The following is a 16,887-nucleotide window of genomic DNA, read 5'->3' as shown; positions in this document are numbered from 1 at the left end:
TTCCCATGAAACAGCCCAAATTCCAGGAACAGGGCTGTGGAATGGGTGTTTTGCAATGCCTTCCTGTGTAAGGCTGTCTGCGAGGACGTGGTGGCAAGAGGCCAGGCTTGCCCTCCGTGCTTCCCCAAATCCTCAGCCTCTCATCCCCATGCAGCCGGGTGCGCATCGTGGCATCATGCTCATGTCCTGTATCTGTGGGATCCAGAAGGATGGCAGCAAGAAGGAAGAACAGGGCTGGAGGCTGGTGAAGACACTTCCTGCAACAACAAAATAACCCTATTCCCATTGGAGAGGTGATTGAGACGCCTGGGAGGGTGCGATAGCCTGCCCGGGGACCCGTCAGTGCCTCCCTGATAGATGCGTGCTGAGTCACAGCTGGGAGGCCCCGCAGCTTCCCCCTCCTTGCACCCCATCGCTCCTCCCTGCCTGCACGGGAAGGAAAGGGCGAGCCCCAGTCCCAGCCCACCCCGAGGTGCAGCAGCCGCGCGCCGCAGAGCACAGGCGAAACTCAGCGCAGCAGTGAAGCAGCTCCCCCCACTGCAATCCCTGCCATGGAGAGCCGGCCGGTGAAGGAGCCTGAGATTGAGCTTTTTGTCAAGGTGGGCTTGGCCAGGTCTGCTGGCTTGTATTGTGTGTGGGTGGTGGTAGGGATTCGGGGTGTCTCTGAGGTCTGGCAGCCAGCTCGGTGCTGTGGGGAGCCCCAGAGGATGCTCTGCTCCAGAGGTGGTTGTGTGCCCCTTGGAAACTGCAATCGCAGCGAAGCAGAGGGGTGAGCAGCTCCAGCAGCACAACGACCAACCCAGCTGGGAAAGCAACAGGGGGGTGGAAGCATAACGCAGCGGGGCTGGGACATGGAGCGGGTGCCGCTGCGTGGGCAGGATGGGGCAGCTCCTTCGGTCAGCCCTGAGCATTATTCACTAGAAAATGGGCTGTTTTTTTCCCCTCTCATTGCTTTTCTTTCTTTTCCTTCCTTCTGTTGAGCAATTTTTCAAGTGTTTCCCCGGGAACATTCCAGCACTCCCGCTCCAAACAAACATCTGCAGCTGCACGCACCATCTCTGCTCCCCTCTTTGGATATCAGCACTGGGATATCAGCATATTAAGCCCTGTTACCACGGGCTTCACCCCATCCCCTCTCCCCAAAGCAATGCTCCCCAGGCACCCAGCCCAGGCTGAGCCCTGAGCAGTGTGTGTGCTTGGGGATAAGGACGCGGGTTTCACATTCCCTCTTCTGCGCTTCTTTTTGCCCCAGGATGGCTTTGGGAAGAGGAAGATGTGTGCATGGCTGCAGTGATGGCAGCAGCACATTGAGGGGGTTTTGGAGGGAAGGGAAACAGAAAGCAAAGTGGTGGCTCAGGACTTCCCCTAAATCTTAATTTAGCACCAAAAACCCCCTTTGTTTATCCGTTAGCAGACTGATGTGCACATCACCCTCCTCGTGCTCTGCCCACGGTGTCACTGCGCAACCCACCCTGAGGTGCCCACCAGCTCTTTTAGGGACGTATTTCGGGTGGGTCTGGGGGCCGTTGGGGTGATGCAGCTCACAGAGTGCTCCCTCCTCCTCGTGCTGCTTCGCTCTGTGTTAAACCACCGGAACTTGTGAGCAACTTTGGGGTTTTGATGCCTTGTGCAGGCGTGGGGCCTCGGGTGGGGGCTGAAAGCCTGCACCTCCCAGGCTGCCTCTGTCCATTGGATAGGGGGCTTTTCCATCATCTACAGGGTTTCTCCAGAATCTGGAAGGGTTCTTTATCACCAGGAAGGGTTCTCCATCATCTGGAGGGATTCTCCATCATCTGGATGGGTTCTCCATCATTTTCAGTGGTTCTTCCATCATCTTCAGGGGTTCTTCCATCATTGAGAAGAATTCTCCCATCATTTGGAGGGTTTTCTTCATCATCTGGGTGGATTTCTTTATAATCTCAAGGGTTCCTTCCATTGTCTGGATGGCTTTCTCTACTACCCAGAAGGGTTTCTCCACTGTCTGGATGGCTTCTGTCATCATCTGAAGGGGTTTTTGCATCATCTGAAGGGGAAAGCAGTGGGCACAGTGACTGGGGAGCTGCACAAGCTCCTGCTGAGCAGAGGAAGAGGCTCTCACTGGAGGGGGAAGCAAAGAGTGATGACTTCCCCTCCCTGCTGCTTGGTGCCACGAATGCTAGCAGAGCTTCCTCCTGATAACATTTGGCTCCGAGCATCCTCAGATGGGCTTGGCTAAGGTTTATTTTCTGCTTCCTGCAGAGGCCATCCTGATTTTCCTTTCAGGACAGCCTCACTGAGCTGCCAGTGTTGGAGGTACTCCAAGGGATGACATTGGTGTTGGCTTGCTAGGGACTGTGGTGAGGAGAAAGGGAGTGGAGATGCTAGATGGCATAGGAGTGGGGTAGATTTGAAGCTTCTAACCTGCCAACCCTTCTCAGGACACCTGCAACCCAATGTTATCTCAAACACTCCTCCAGGTGGTGGTGGTGGTGGTGGCTCTGCTCCCCAAGCCCTTTTCCTCCCTGGAGCCATCTGATTCCCACTCCTCTCGCTTGGCTGCTTTGAGGCTGTGCAGGGCAACAGACAAAAACAAGCTGTGCTTTTCCTGGCAAACATGAGCACATTTCCCCTCTGAGCCCGGCGTCCCAGCCAAGCTGACCCTCCCTTCCTCTCCCATGTGCTGTCCATCCTCCTCCACCTCCTCCTCCTCTCCTCCTGGCTTCATCTTAGGGCAGGCTTTGACCTCTCTGCTCTCCCCGCAGGCTGGGCTGGATGGAGAGAACATTGGGAACTGCCCCTTCTGCCAGCGCCTCTTCATGGTGCTGTGGCTCAAAGGGGTGAAGTTCAATGTCACCACAGTGGACATGACCAGGTGAGGTGCCAACACTGTGCTGGGGTCGGTCCCTGTCCTCCAGCCACGTGCATCACTTACATGTGGGTTTGAGACACCAGGAAGCTGGGGGGCATCTCCCAGAGCCCAAACCCAGCCAAGCACACAAGCAGGGCACTCCAGCATGCTCACCCCCAGCTTTTCCCCCTTCCTTTCTCTGCTCCAGGAAACCTGAAGAGCTGAAAGATTTAGCACCAGGCACCAACCCGCCCTTCCTGCTGTTCAACCGGGAGCTGAAAACTGACTTCATCAAGATCGAGGAGTTCCTGGAGCAGACCCTGTGCCCACCCACGTAATTGCAAACCCATTTTGCGCAGGGCTGGATGGATGGGGAAACTGAGGCAGGAGAGCATCCGGGGTGGGGGACAGCACAGGACAGGGAACAACAGGAGGAATAGCAGCAGAGGTGGGGTGAGGTTTCCCTGGGAGATGGTGGTTTTGCAGCTGGCGATAGCAGCTGCTGTTCCGGGGGGGGAAGACAGGAGGTGCCCCCACCTCTGTCTGCTCGTTGCCAAAGCAAACGCCCTACACAAAAGAGGAAGCACTGAGTGTGTTCATCCTCATCCTCCTCACACATGTCAGCCTTGTGCAGCGCCCTGGGACAGCGTATCCCAGCCCCACAGTTTCTGCCCTATGGCTCACAGCCATGCTAATGAAGCAGCTGCAGTTATTTAAGGCGCTGCAGCTGCTCAGCCCCCTCCTGTGCCACACGTGGGTACCACGAGCCATCAGATGCCCCCAGATATCCCCAGCTGACCCCGGCATCTCCTTCCAGGTACCCGCATCTGAGCCCCAAATATAAGGAGTCTTTCGACGTGGGCAGTGACATCTTTGCCAAGTTCTCGGCGTACATCAAGAACTCACGCAAGGAAGCAAATAGCAGTAAGGAACAGGGGCTGGGGACACAGCCAGGGCTTCGCTCCTTTAGGCACAGCCCATGGGGGTGATGGGGACTGGGACCCTGTGTGACTCCATGCTTTTCCCTGCCCACCCAGACCTGGAGAAGGCTCTGCTGAGGGAATTCCAGCGGCTGGATCAGTACCTCACCACCCCACTGCCCGAGGAGATCGACCAGGACAGCGTGGAGGACATCACCATCTCCAAGAGGAAATTCCTGGATGGGGACCACCTGACGCTGGCAGACTGCAACCTGCTGCCCAAGCTGCACATCATCAAGGTAAAGGCTCCCAGAGCCAAGTCTGGTGTCCTCTCTGCACCGGGTGGTGCTGGTGAGGCCTCAGCTTCATTCTTCCCTCCAGATTGCTGCCAAAAAGTACCGCGACTTCGAGATCCCAGCTGACATGACGGGTGTCTGGCGCTACCTCAACAACGCCTACGCCTGCGATGAGTTCAGCCACACGTGTCCTGCAGACGAGGAGATCGTGCACACCTATGCCAGCGTGGCCAGGAAGATGACCTAGCCCCCCGCAGGACATTGGTCCCTCACCTCCCACCAAACCCTGGCCAACAGAGGGGCTGGGGGGAGGGTGGTTATGGCATCCCTACACCCCAGTTATTGGAAAGAGCGCCTTGCTTTGCAGCCCCCACGTGCCACCAGTGTGGACCTTACTATGGACTGGTCACTGTGTGGCTGTGGGGGCAACCATGTCCCCACCCCTACAATTCATCACACGGCACATGATGGGAAAAGCCAATCAGCAGCCTATTGTGGAAGAGCTGAGACCTCCCAATGTGTCCCACCACTGCTGGAAGAGATGGCACTACAAGGTGCCACCACCACCTGTGCTTGGGCTGTCTCTTCCCTGAGGCATCCAGGCTCCAGCAAGCTCTTCCCCTACAGTTTATCTGTGGCCATAATTGACAACATGCATTCATCTCCTCACTTGGACATCAAGGCAGGGAGATGCTGGGGACAGCACCAGGGATCTTCTGGTGGCTGGGAAGAAGGGCTCTGTGGGGTCTCCTAAGATATCTGCAGCTCCAGGGTATAGGGACCTTGCATAGGCTCTGGCACCTGGCATGTGGGGCTGGCTGTGAGGTCCCACCTGGCTCTGAGACCTTGGTGGGCCCCGTGGGAGATGCAGCCTCAAGGCCACCACCAGCTCCCTGCTCCTCATCAGCCCCTCCCCACCTGACCTGAAGAGAGGCACAGGGCAGGGCATCCTCCTGCTTTCTGCAATGCAGCCCCAGACAGAAGCTGCCTTGTCCACAGGACAGCATGGGAGCTACCCATGCTCCCTGGTTAGCATTGTCATTCCCATTCCAGTGCCAGAGAAGTCAAACCCCCAACCTCCCATCCTCCTTCCCCATGCCTCCAGCTCCTCCCAGGGCTCCTACCAACACAGTCAGCCCCCCCTCCCCCCTCAGCCCTCATGGCCAGCAATAAATACTGTACAGTGAGCATGAGGGCACCATGCAGACCCTCGCTGGCAGAGCCACCCACCAGCTCTCACTGCCACCTCCCTCTTTGCACTAAAAGTTGTGTCCTTGCAAGCCTGCTTCTGACAGCACCGGGTTTGGGGACTGTTGTTTTTGTATTGATGACTTTGGGGTTGTTTGGTATTTTTCTTTCTTGTTTTTGTTTTGTTTTTCTTTTCTTTTTGTAACTAAGGACAGCAATAAACTTTATTTTAATACGCCTTGCTTGTGAACTGGCAGCACACAGCAGCTGGGCCCAGCTGGGCAGGGGGAAGGAGGGGTCTCTCATGCATTGCAGGGCTCCTCTCAGAAACAAGCAGGGAGAGAAAGGTGAAGCTGCTCATGTGAGGGCTGTGGACCAAACACTTGAAGGAAGGGTGATGCCCACCCACCCACTCTCGTGAGCATCCTCAGCACCTCCCTGCCTTCATGACTGGCCCCACACCAGCCCCACCCTCATGCCCAGCTGCCCCCAACCCTAGCACCCCTCACTGCCATGAGCTTAGTGCTCCTGGCTTTATCCATTTAGCTCAGTCAGAGCCTGTTCCAGGCTCTGGGATAGCAGGGGTCCTGCTGGAGGCTGCTGTCAAGCATGAGAATGGCTGCCCCACCAGCTGGGTCACCTGTTGGCAGGGGGTCTGGGTCCAGTGCTGCACAAAGGGTAGGGGAACCCACCTATGGTGCCCCCAGTGTGTCTGGCTGGGGGTTGTTCATCCCCAGGGGCAGCACATTGCATTTCTCATTGCTGAGCCCCACAAAGTCCTTCAGACCCCACCTCCAGCCAGCCCAGGTCCAGCACCACCCTGTGAGGCCACTCATCCCAGCTTGTTGTCACCTGTAAGATGCCTGAGGACATGCTCTGTCCCACCATCCAGGTCACCAACAGAGCTGCTGGACTACATTGGTCCCCATGTGAGATGTGCATCCGCAGCAGCTGGACTTTGTCATCATTGCCCTCCGGATCCAACTCACCCACTGCTCACTTATTGACCTTAATGGGGAGAGTTCCCATTGGCCATCGAGCTTCTCTCTACCATAAAACTCAGCTCTATGCCCTGCCTGGCCGTGCTGGTTCAGCTGCAAAGGGTTAAGTGCAGGCTGAGGCATCCAGCTGCTCCTGCCTCAGAATCCAGCTGACTGTGGTGCTTTCCAGATCTCTTTCACCCATTGCTCCTCCAGTGCCTGTCTGTGCACAGCCCCAGCAAGCTCCCACCACACTCTGCAGGCTCCAAAGACATTCCCAAGCACTCAGCTCGGGTATTTTCCCTGTGCTGGACGTGTGATGGAGTTGCTAAAGCTCTGGAAGTCCCCGTGAGTCAGCCAGGCAGAGAAAGGAGATGGGAGGCTGCTTGTTTCCCAGAAACAACAGCAATGTGCTGTGATAGGGCTGCATGCTGCATGGGCAGAGCTTGCCCTGTTGCTTTTGGGGTAGGTGGGAGCTCCCTCCCTAAGCCGGGAGGGATGCATTCTCTTTTATGGCCTCTCCACTACCAGCAGGCTTGCATGGAGCTGGCTGTCCTTTCTCCAGCTCTGTCCTCAGCACTGGATGAGGACACTTGAGAAATGCATGCCTGGATTTCCAGGAGCCCTTCTGTGTCCCAGGATGTGCTGTTCTTTGGGGGGGGAGGGAGAGGGGGAAGCAGCAGGGGAAGCTGCAAAGGTGACCCCCACTTCTGATGGGGCAGGGACCAACGTTTGGACAAAGCTCATGGATCCATACATCCAGGCCTGTAAGTGATGCAAACAGAGCAACCTGAAGGTGCCTTGAGACATCGACACCGCCGTCTGCAGCAGGATGTGGATGGGATGGGATGGGATGGGATGGGATGGGATGGGATGGGATGGGATGGGATGGGATGGGATGGGATTGGGTGGCTGCCCATCCTGACCGAGCACCGTCCTCCTGCCGGACCCACCCCGGCCCCGTTTCCATCCATCCGATGCCGGTTGCGGATCCCAAAGACACGCTCACCCCTTCATCCCACATCCCGACCGCCGGCACTTGCCACGCGTCCCCAGAGGAGGGCACTGCCAGCTCAGCGCGTGTGATGGGGAGCGCTCTGCCCTCCACCTCGGGGCCACCTCCCAGCCGAGGACAGCGGGTCCTCCCCGCAGAACCCTCCCCCTCTCTGCTGTCTGGGCGGTCTGACAGCTCAGCTCTCCGAGAGCGAGCGATACGACCCCCCCCCTCGCTATTCCCCCCCGGGCTGTTTCGCACGCAGAGCCGTTGCCAGCTGCGTTCTCCTCGTTGCTTTGAAGCGGCACCGTCGGAAGCTCAAACCACCACCACCCGAACACCGCCGCGCTCCGCGATGCCTCACACCTCCCGGCCGATGTAAAACCAAAACCTCGCAGAGCCGAGCTGCCAAAATGTCACAGCGCTTCGCCTTTTTCCACGCTCACCTTCTCCGTTTCGCACTCTTCTGCTGCTTCAACCCCCCCGGGGTGGGCGGGCACAGCGGGGCCGCATAAAGCACAAAGGATGGATGGAGAACCGACTCGTTGCGGCAGGGCAGAGCTCGCCCTGTGGCACAGAGGCTCCAGGCACAGCAAAGAGCTCTCAGCAATAAATTAGTGTTATTGAATAAGTCATAACAACTGTGCACTCCTGACAAGTGAAAAAAAGAGAAATCTCTAACAAAGAGACGTCTATGTGTGTGCGTATGTACAGACTTACATCAGCCCGTGCGCTACTCACACACCTATATACAGCCACAAGGGGATAAATAAAGAGTGGGGGGTCGGGTGGTGGCACTTACTCCTTGCACTCCGCTTCAGGAGCATCCAGCACGGCAAAGAGATGCTCCAGGGATGTTGCTGCCTCCTGCTCGTGGTTTGTGCCCATGTGCCAGATAGGCAACGTGCAGGGACAGCCCCGCTGCTGGCTGCTGCTGTCATCCACCCCCAGCTCCATCCCTGGTAACCTCACAGAGCTGAGCGGTACCCAGGAGCCAGCTGTGCCCTCCTGCAGCTCACCAGGGCTGAAGCTGATGGTGTGCAGGGCAGGAGGAAGGCTGCTGCCCACACCCAGAGCTGTGGAATAAAGCTGGAGGCGTGGGGAGAGACACATCTCCGATGTCCCATAGTTCCCATCTGTGACAATGCTGGCTGAAGACACCGCTGCAGCATCCCCATCGCTTTCATCCTCCTCATCCTCCTCCAGAGCTGACACCCAGGAGCTTGGCTGGGAGCTGGGTGCAGCCCTGCCCTCGTGCCAGTCCATCCCAAAGCCATTGGGGCAGTAACTGCTCCTCTCCTGCAAACACCACTCCCCCAGCAGCAGTGGGGCTGTGGGTGCTGGGTGCTCGCTGGAGGCTGGCAGCAGCGGGGCTGGTGCATCCTCGTGCAGCTCCAGGGTGGGCACCACAGTGTTGCTGGGCAGCAGAGCCTGGAGGGAAGTGGGAAGTAAAGCGATCAGTGCCAGTATGCTACAATCATGGTGCTGCTGGGTGCTGGGTAACCCCTTGCACACACAGTGCAATTGCATGCACAAGCAAAGCCAGTGCAGAAGCCAACCCCTGGCACTGATATGACCAGGGTGAGCTGACCAGCTGGATGCCTCCCCATGTGGTGCATGGGGAACTGCTTAGCCTGGCAGGTCACCCTCAGCACTGGGATATGGGGATGCAGGGGGACATGGAGAGCTGAGCTGCCCCTGATGAGTGCCATAGGGAACAGGAATGCACAGCTGAGAGCACTTCAGGTCAGCTTTGCCCTGGTGCTGCCCCAAGCGTAAAGCTCACATTCCCTGCTCCAGCAGAACCCTGATGGGGCTGCACCCCTTGCAGCAAAGCTGGAGGCAGTGGGGTGTGCGGAGGGATGCAGACCCCAAGAGCCCTGCATGTGAGGTGGTCACTTACCAGCATTTTTGGGAGGTGCATTTCTGAGGGCTTCGGGAAGGTGTACAAACAGGTCAGGCAGACAGCAGGCATGCTCAGCAGCAGGAAGGCAGCAACCAGCGTAGCCAGGAGCACCCAGGGGAATCCTGCACGGATAGTCCCCATCAGCCCCTATAATGGCATCCCACTAGCTGGGTCCAGCCCCAACCAGAGGGGTCTACGTGGGCTGTGTGACCCACATCCTGCCACGTGTCCTGCACTGAACTTTCACCTGCAGGATCCGCCGGTGTCACCAGGCACTGCTCAGCCTCCAGGCTCTGCCGTGGGGCTATGCCCATTGCCACCGTGCGGATGCAGTACTGTGTGCTGGGCATCAGGAACCTGAAGGTACACGATGCTCTCCTGGTGGTCCATCTGCAGGGCACCTACAAGCAGAGGGCCAAGGTCCCAGTGCCTGTTACACGATGGCAAAGGGATGCTTTCATCCCATAACCATTCATTTTTTATGACACACATGATCTGGAAGAAGGAAGAGGTCCCCAAACTACAAGACCCATCTTTGGGATGCAAACAACCCCCATCTCCTACCCGCTTGTGTGGGACAACTTTATGGGCACCACCAACTCCAAGCCCTCATGCTTGGAATGGGATATGGGCTCCAGAGACCCCTGGCCCCCCACCTGCCCCACCACACACCTCCTGCTGGAGCACACCCCCATGGTACAGGCGCAGGTGGTACCGCAGCTTCCGCAGCACTCTGCTGAGTGGTTTGTAGGATCCATGCCTGCTCCGGTACGGGGTTAGCGGTGCACTGAGGCTGATGCTGAGGTTATGGCCTTGGAGCTGCCAGGACAAGGTAGGGGGGCCCACAATTGCTGTAAAGAGAGGGGAAACATAAAGAGGAGGAAGCGCTAAGGCCTTCAAAGCACCAGGTGGGTGTCTTATTTCTCCAAGAGTGGTCATTTGCTGGGAATGATGCTATTCCCACCTCTTGTAGGATCACCCCAAGAACAGCAGGAATGTGGATGAAGGCTCCTTACTGTCTCTGTATGGCAGCAGCTCTCTGGAACTGACCCATGGGGATGGCTTGCCATCCTGCACTGCTCTCACCCTCGCCCAGTAGATACCATGGATGTCGTTGCAATGCAGCTCACACACCCAGGATGAGCCGGTGCTGTTGTTCCCACAGGTGTCTGCCCTGGTCCAGCGAGAGGTTCTGCCCGTGGAGTCAATGATAAGAAAGGAAAACCCATCACCCATCTGCCGTGCCTGGCCAGGTGGGGTTGGGGAGCGAGGTGTGGGGCTGGGTGGCACCAAGCATGTCTTGCACAGCAGCAAGTGCTGGAGGGCTGAGGGAAGGTGAAGAATGAGGAGAGCTTCTGATAGTTGGGGCATCTATGGGATAGGGCTGAGGGCTGGGAAGGCTCAGCTCCAAAAGGAGGCGTCTTGGAGCAGGGGAAGCCAGTCCACCATGGAGAGGAGCAACGATCTCCTTGGCAGTGTGCAGTGAAAGGGCAGCAGGCACGACTGGAAATGAACCCCGGAGGAGGACAGAACCCAGGAGGACACCTCCTGAGCCGACCCCACCACTGCATTATGAGGAGTTTGCTGCAGGGCAGCAATCCTTGGGCTCCACCTACCGCTTCCTCCACTCCACCTGGTACGCGGTCCCGTTCGGCGCACTCGGGTCGGGCTCCCACCGCAGCTGCACGTGGAAGTTGTGAGCCCAAAGCCGCACCCCCCGGGGGGGCAGCGGGGTGCCTGGGGGGAGCAGGGGGATGTGAGCGCCCCACCAGCAGCGCGCCCCTTTCCTCCTTGGCCACGTTGTGCCCATCTCAAGGTTTTACCCAACCACCCGCCCTTACAGCGGACGTTTCGGGGCTCACCCCGCAGCAGGGCGCAGCCGGCCAGGGACAGCAGCAGGTGCAGCGCAGTGCTCATCCCGTCCCCATTTGCTCTACATGGCCACGCTGGGTCCCGCGGCGTGACAGAGCGCCTGGGCCGCCCGCGGCCACCATGGGCAGCTAAAACCTGGGAGCAGGAAATAAAACCCGACGGCGTTATTTGTCCCCAGAGCTGCAGCGCTGCGCCTTCCCAGCACGGAGGGTGCGCTGCGAGGAGGTGGGGGCAAACCCCCACGGGGCTGCTGTGACGAAGGGACACGCGGCCGCCCGGCTGTGCCCTCCCGGTGCTCGGTGCCGCCGGGCAGAGCCACCCGGTGCGGGCGCGTCTCAGGAAGCGGCGGTACCGCGCCTCAGTGCCGCCCTGCTGCGACCGGACACCCGGGGACGAGCGTCCCGTCGGTGACACGAGGTGCCCCGACCACCCCAAAGCTCCGCACCCCATCGAGCCCCGCAGCACCTGAACCCGACGGGACGGCTTCTCCCTACAACCCCCAACCCCCTTTGCCACCCCATGCCGCCGCTCCGCCCTACCCACAACCACCCGTATCCCCCCCCATACACACACACACACACAGCCCCTCCAGCCCCACTGCCCTTCGCAGCCATTCCCCCACCTCCCGTGCCGGCCGCCCTCCGGTGGTCCAGCCCACCGCCCCCCGTGCGCTCCGTGCCCGTCTCAGCTGCACCCGGATGCGTTCTGTGACGGTGCTGAAGTGTTGTGCTTTTTTTTTTTTTCCTCTCTCTTTCTTTTTTTCCCTTCAATTAATTCCTCCCCCCGCCCTGGTCAGGTTTCTTCTCTTTTCCTTCCTCATTGCCCGTCTCACCTCTCTACCAGCTCAGCAGTGCCCTCTGCTCCCCACACATTGTCTCTCCCTGCTGCAGGGGTGAGAGCAGCACCGGGGCTGATGCTCCCCCAGGCCCCCTGCAAGGGGGTCAAATTAAGGTGAGCAGCCCCGGGTGGGCTCCTCGCTGTCATGAGGACACACAGCCACTGGATGGACGGATTTTAATGGCATCCTCATTGAGAACAGCTCACGCATATTGCCACCCTGACCCCAGACATGGCCACCAGCCCAAATGGCCACTTGTGTCGCTCATGGGGAGGATGACAGTGAGGCAGGGGGTACCCAGGACACTGATCGGACCCAGTGACCCCACAGAGATGGGGCAGGGGATGCTTCAGCCATCCCAGCACATGGAAAAGAGCATTGCAAGAGCTCTTCAGTGCTGTCAAAGGCTCATGGGAGCAAATGCTCATCCCTTCTGCACGTTGCCGCTTCCGACATCACCTCCAGCACCCCCTGCTTTGCTTGCAAGGCTGGGAACACCCCTGCATGGATCTGGGCACCACTGGGGCACCCGAACCAAAGGCAGGGAGAGACAAGAGAAGCTGGAGACACGCAGCTCCGCAGCAGCCACGGCTCCGTCCAGCCTCCTCCTCCCCCTCGTGTCTTCAAAGCAGCAGGAATCACAGAGCTGGGCACTTCCTTGGCTGTCGGGATGGATGTGGGCAGGACGCAGCATGACGATGCTACAGGACGTCAGCACCTGCCCTCGCCTTTCGTAGACGCGGCCACCTCCGTCCCCGCCTCCCGGAGGCTGCGCTAAGCTTTGCCGGGCGGTACCCATCCTCCAAATGCCTCCTCCAGGTACCGGGCCACGGCCAGCGTCAGCCGGTCGTTGTAGGAGGCTGCCACCAGCTGGATGCCCAGCGGCAAACCCTCACTGCTCAGCCCCAGCGGGCACTGCGTGACGGGCAGCCCCAGGACGTTGAAGATGGCTGGAAGAAAGGAGATGGCATCAGAGATCCCAAACTGAGCCGCGCTGCTGGCTTCCAACCTTGGGTTTGAAGGTTGGAAGGGAGTTTTAAAGCCCAGCCAGCAGCTCAGGCTCCAGCCCAGCTGGCACTGAGCACCTCCATGGATGGGGAAACCCAACTGTAGGTGCCATCCCCACATCGCCCCAAAGCCAGACAGCATTATAGCACAGTGCTGATAGAGAGGAGCTCCAGATGCAGCAGAAACAAACGGGGAGCTCTGAGCTTGCACCCCAAGGCATGGAGCAGCTGCCAGAGCACACTGCATCCCTCTAGATAAGGCTGCATAGAAATAAATGCCCACCTCCACATGCTTTTATCAGAGACCCCCATGCAGAGCTGCTTACCTGTGTAGGCAAAGTTGAAGGGCATGCAGATGGGGTAATTGTGCCGAGGGGCCACAGTGGGGTGGGGTGGGTAGAGCAGCACACCGTCGGGCCCCAGCAGCGTCTCCATCTCGGCCTGCAGGCTCTTCCCCATGCTCACCAGCTTGGCGTTGGTACTAGGGCTGAGTTTCATCACCTTCTCCGTCAGCCCCAGGGCTGCAGGGTGTGGGCAGAAGAGGGCTGTGGGTTACACCAGGTGCGAGGCATGCTGCACAGTGCCCTACACCATGTATATGAGCTCTCTCCCCACCCACAGCCTGATGGAGCAGAGCACTCTCAGAACTCATTAACCAGCAGCACAGCACCACTAATGAGCGCTCCCCGTTCATTGCAGGGCTCCCCATGCTTACCAATGGCCGGCAGCGTGTGCGAGGACATCCCCACCAGCCACTTCAGCAGCTCCCACAGCGGCCACACTGGCTTCCCATGGTCCCCCAGCAGCTCCGTGAAGCACTGTGCCTCCTGCAACCACATGCACACCTGCAGCAGCAGCCTTTTGCAGGCACTGTGACTTCTTCCAGCTGCAAAGCAGCAGGTGATGCTCGGGGAAGTGATGCGATGCTGCTAAGCCAGCAGTGCTGGAATGCTATTGCACACAGATCCAACTTTGCAGCATGCCCAGCAGGGAGTTGACACCCATGTAGCTTTGCAAGGATGTAGAAACACTGCAATGTCCCCCTGTGCCCCCACGTGTCACCCACCGTCCCGTCGCTGTCCTGCGAGGACATCATGGCTGACCAGATCTGGAAGGAGTACTTCATCTTGTGGATGGATACCCGCTGCACCTGCACCCCCAGATCCCTCTCGAGGTGCTCCACCACCTGGTGGGGACAGAGGGAGGGGTCTGCATCTATCAGGACACAACACAGAGCTGAAAACAATGTGGACTGAGGGGGAAAGGGGGGTGTCAATGTGCCAGAGAGCACCCTGCAGCTCCTCTCTGTTGCAATAGAAATTGCACCAATGCTTTGGACACAGTTACAAGTGCAGCTTGCAAGGTGCTGTCCTGCTGCAATGCAGAAAGTTGTCCTTGCACATTTTCCTTCCTACCTTCTTTTGGGCTTGCAGGATCTCTTTTTCCACAGGGTACACAAACATGGAGCCACCATCGTGGTCCATGCAGAAGAACTTGATTTTCTTCAGTGACACATCTTCATCCAGCTTCAGCCTGCAAAGGGAACGGGGAACACTGCAAGTCTGTGCTCTAGAGCTGCTCACGGGCATGGAAATGCCCTGTGGACACTGCGGTGCTGCCCATTCCCCATCCACCCACTCACTCCACCACTCCCACCATAGCTCTGCAAATGCAGCCCTGCTGCAATGCCTCATCCTTTGCAATGCACCCTGCAGGGGCACCACGTCTAAGGTTAGCACTGCAGCTCTGTATTGCAACAGGAGAAATGAAACGCTGAGGCAGCAGCGCTGCAGCAAGCAGCAGGACCTGCCCTGCCTGCACTTTGCTGGTGCATGCATGCTCATCAAGCATTGCTTGGCTGCATGGTGACCAAACGGATGTTGGAATGGAAAAACATTATGCAACAACAGGAAAAAAAACAAGCATAAAACAAAGGGACGGCCAGCTCCGAATGGGAAGTGCAGCTGGAAGCACTGCCAGCAACCTACTTGTGCACCTCAGGGCCAGCCATGACCCGCAGCATCGGCTCCAGGTCCCCAGCATAGCGGCACATGGGCCCTGTGCACAGGAAGCTTCTCCGCACCCCATACGCCATGGGGAACTGCCCATCATTGGGGACCACTCCTGCAGGCAGGGGGAGAGAGAGCAGTCACTGTATGCCACAACACAGTGCTACAGCTACATGATGGGGTGAGCAGTGCAGGACTGTGGTCTCCTGCTGCCCTGCTGCAGCTCAGGGGTTGCAAGCAATAGGACTAAAGAGCTGGCCTGGGGTCCTGTAAAGGTGCTCTGGGATTTGCAATGCTGCTCCAATTGTTTATGGTGATGCCCCAGGGTTTGCAATGCCACTTTGGGGATTTAAACAGTGCCCCTGGGTTTGCAGTGGCGCTCTGGGGTTTGCAATGGCACTCCAAGTGTTTGCAGTGGTGCTCCCCAAGGTGTCTGCAATGACTCCTCCAGCCTTTTGCAATGATGCTGCAGTGCTTTTTAATGGTGCCCTCAGGACAACAATGGTACCCTGGGTTTCGTAGTGCCACTCCACCTGCTTGCAGCGCTGCTCCACAGGGTGTTTGCAACCCACACCAATACGCACAAGGAGGGCAGCAGCTGGCTGGCAGAGCCAAGCACCCCTAACTCCAGCTGCATGTGCATTGCATCCCTGCTGCCAGGAACAGCCCTGCCCTGGGAACACATCCCACGCCGAGGCTGCAGCACCTCCCACCTCCCCTGCACTTGAAGCTGTGCCATCGGGCGGTTTCCCATTACTGTGCTCACGCAGCAAGTCTGCCCCGTGCAAGAAGCTGCTTGTTCTCTCCCAGCTCTCCTCCTCCATGTGTCACCTGTGGAAGGTTTGTGGCCAAAGACACCATTGAAGAACGCCGGCATCCGGATGCTGCCGCCGATATCGGAGCCCACTCCTATCACGGAGCAGGCAGCTGCAAGAATGCTGCCCTCCCCACCTGTAGGGCAGAAAACAGAGCAATGACAGTGACTCACAGTGCACAGCACCCCGCAGTAGCTATTCCCTTTGCACCCAGATGTCTGTGATAGCTGATAAACAGAGCAGAGAGATTTTGCTCGCACCTGAGCTGCCTCCCGCGATGTGCTGCAGGTTGTAGGGGTTGCTGGTGCGCCCATACACCCTGTTGCTGGATTCAAACCACATGCACAGCTCGCTGCAGTTGGTCACCCCCAGAGGGATGGCACCTGCCTGCTTCAACCGCCCCACCACGATGGCATCCGTGGAAGAGATGACACAGCAGCGCTTCACCAGCCCGGATGTGTTGGGCATCCCTGTAAAGGGGATGGGGTCAGTGCTCTGCTTGGTGCCAAAAAACAGCAAGAAGTTTTTAGCAAAAGGAGCAGAATCAAGCCCACCGTGCAAGGAAAAGGCCTCCTTAACAGTGAAGGGAACCCCGAGGAACGGGTACTTGTCCAGGCTGTCATCAGCACGGCCCTCTGCCAGGAGCTGATCCACCTGACGTGCTTCCTGCAGGGCCTCCTCAAACCTGTGAGCAACCAGCGACAGCTGCACAGGGACAAGCTTCCCCACAGCTTCCCGGGGCTGTCTGCACGCACAACCCAGCACGGTGCACGCAGAGCCCTCCCCACCCTACCTGTCCTACCTGTCCTTGACGACGGCATTGATGAGCGGGTTCACCTCCCGGATCCTCTCGATGTACGCCTCCACCACCTCGATGCACTTCACCTGCGAGCACACACACGGTGCCAGGAGGTCAGTGGGGGCGGCGTGCGGGGATGGGAGCGCGGGCACGACCCCAGCACTGCACATAACGCACACACTCACCTGCCGGGTCCTGAGGCGCCGCGCCAGTTCCCGCGCGGGCAGCAGGAGCAGCTCGCTGCGCGGTGGCGGGACGGCACGTGCTGTGGCGGGGCTGGCGGCGCGCGGCGGCGCGGGCGCGGGAAGCAGCCCCAGCACGGCCCGGCAGGCGCGGGAAAGCAGGCGCAGCAACAGCACCGCGAAACGCTCCCACCGCGACAGCGCCATGGCACCGAGCACCGGCACTGCGGGGCGGGGCTACGGGACGGCGGTGT

The 16,887-nt window shown here is 58.7% G+C and overlaps 3 protein-coding genes across 12 annotated transcripts; 1 reads left to right on the top strand and 2 right to left on the bottom strand.

Annotated features, from left to right (window-relative positions):
- The first annotated feature begins 469 nt into the window (after window positions 1-469).
- LOC107312614 (chloride intracellular channel protein 2-like) lies at window positions 470-5,469 on the top strand. Its single transcript, XM_015860217.3, has 6 exons — window positions 470-599; window positions 2,742-2,851; window positions 3,036-3,161; window positions 3,645-3,751; window positions 3,865-4,046; window positions 4,129-5,469. The coding sequence occupies exons 1-6, from the start codon at window positions 552-554 to the stop codon at window positions 4,288-4,290; spliced, it is 735 nt and encodes a 244-aa protein (XP_015715703.1). The 5' UTR covers window positions 470-551; the 3' UTR covers window positions 4,291-5,469.
- Window positions 5,470-7,806: 2,337 nt separating this feature from the next.
- On the bottom strand, window positions 7,807-11,714 carry LOC107312623 (interferon upsilon receptor 1-like). 4 transcript variants are annotated; one of them, XM_015860232.3, is made up of 8 exons: window positions 11,606-11,714; window positions 10,953-11,118; window positions 10,728-10,848; window positions 10,128-10,303; window positions 9,784-9,962; window positions 9,359-9,512; window positions 9,109-9,233; window positions 7,807-8,636 (listed from the first exon to the last, which is right to left on the bottom strand). In XM_015860232.3, exons 2-8 carry the CDS (start codon window positions 11,026-11,028, stop codon window positions 8,004-8,006), a joined length of 1,464 nt encoding a protein of 487 aa, XP_015715718.1. In that variant the 5' UTR covers window positions 11,029-11,118; window positions 11,606-11,714; the 3' UTR covers window positions 7,807-8,003. The 4 variants fall into 4 exon arrangements, with proteins under 4 accessions (XP_015715718.1, XP_085402116.1, XP_085402117.1 ...); XM_085545990.1 differs by lacking the exon at window positions 11,606-11,714 and having other exon boundaries at window positions 10,953-11,467; XM_085545991.1 differs by lacking the exon at window positions 11,606-11,714 and having other exon boundaries at window positions 10,974-11,467.
- A 266-nt stretch (window positions 11,715-11,980) lies between these two features.
- Window positions 11,981-16,874, bottom strand: FAAH2 (fatty acid amide hydrolase 2). Of its 7 annotated transcripts, none has more exons than XR_014945608.1 (11): window positions 16,637-16,874; window positions 16,455-16,537; window positions 16,207-16,337; window positions 15,913-16,122; window positions 15,604-15,788; window positions 14,817-14,952; window positions 14,244-14,361; window positions 13,895-14,014; window positions 13,544-13,655; window positions 13,155-13,349; window positions 11,981-12,771 (listed from the first exon to the last, which is right to left on the bottom strand). XR_014945608.1 is itself a non-coding variant. In XM_085545994.1 (11 exons), the coding sequence occupies exons 1-11, from the start codon at window positions 16,838-16,840 to the stop codon at window positions 12,596-12,598; spliced, it is 1,629 nt and encodes a 542-aa protein (XP_085402120.1). In that variant the 5' UTR covers window positions 16,841-16,874; the 3' UTR covers window positions 11,981-12,595. The 7 variants fall into 7 exon arrangements, 4 of the variants coding, with proteins under 4 accessions (XP_085402120.1, XP_015715717.1, XP_085402121.1 ...); XR_014945607.1 differs by having other exon boundaries at window positions 13,895-14,043; window positions 15,669-15,788; XM_085545994.1 differs by having other exon boundaries at window positions 13,155-13,373; window positions 15,669-15,788.
- Between the last annotated feature and the right edge of the window lie 13 nt (window positions 16,875-16,887).

This window comes from Coturnix japonica, chromosome 4 (assembly GCF_054131305.1).
Source record: "Coturnix japonica strain WE chromosome 4, WE-NBRP24, whole genome shotgun sequence".
Classification (NCBI taxonomy): Eukaryota; Metazoa; Chordata; class Aves; order Galliformes; family Phasianidae; genus Coturnix; species Coturnix japonica.
This window is presented reverse-complemented; position numbering and strand designations above follow the sequence as displayed.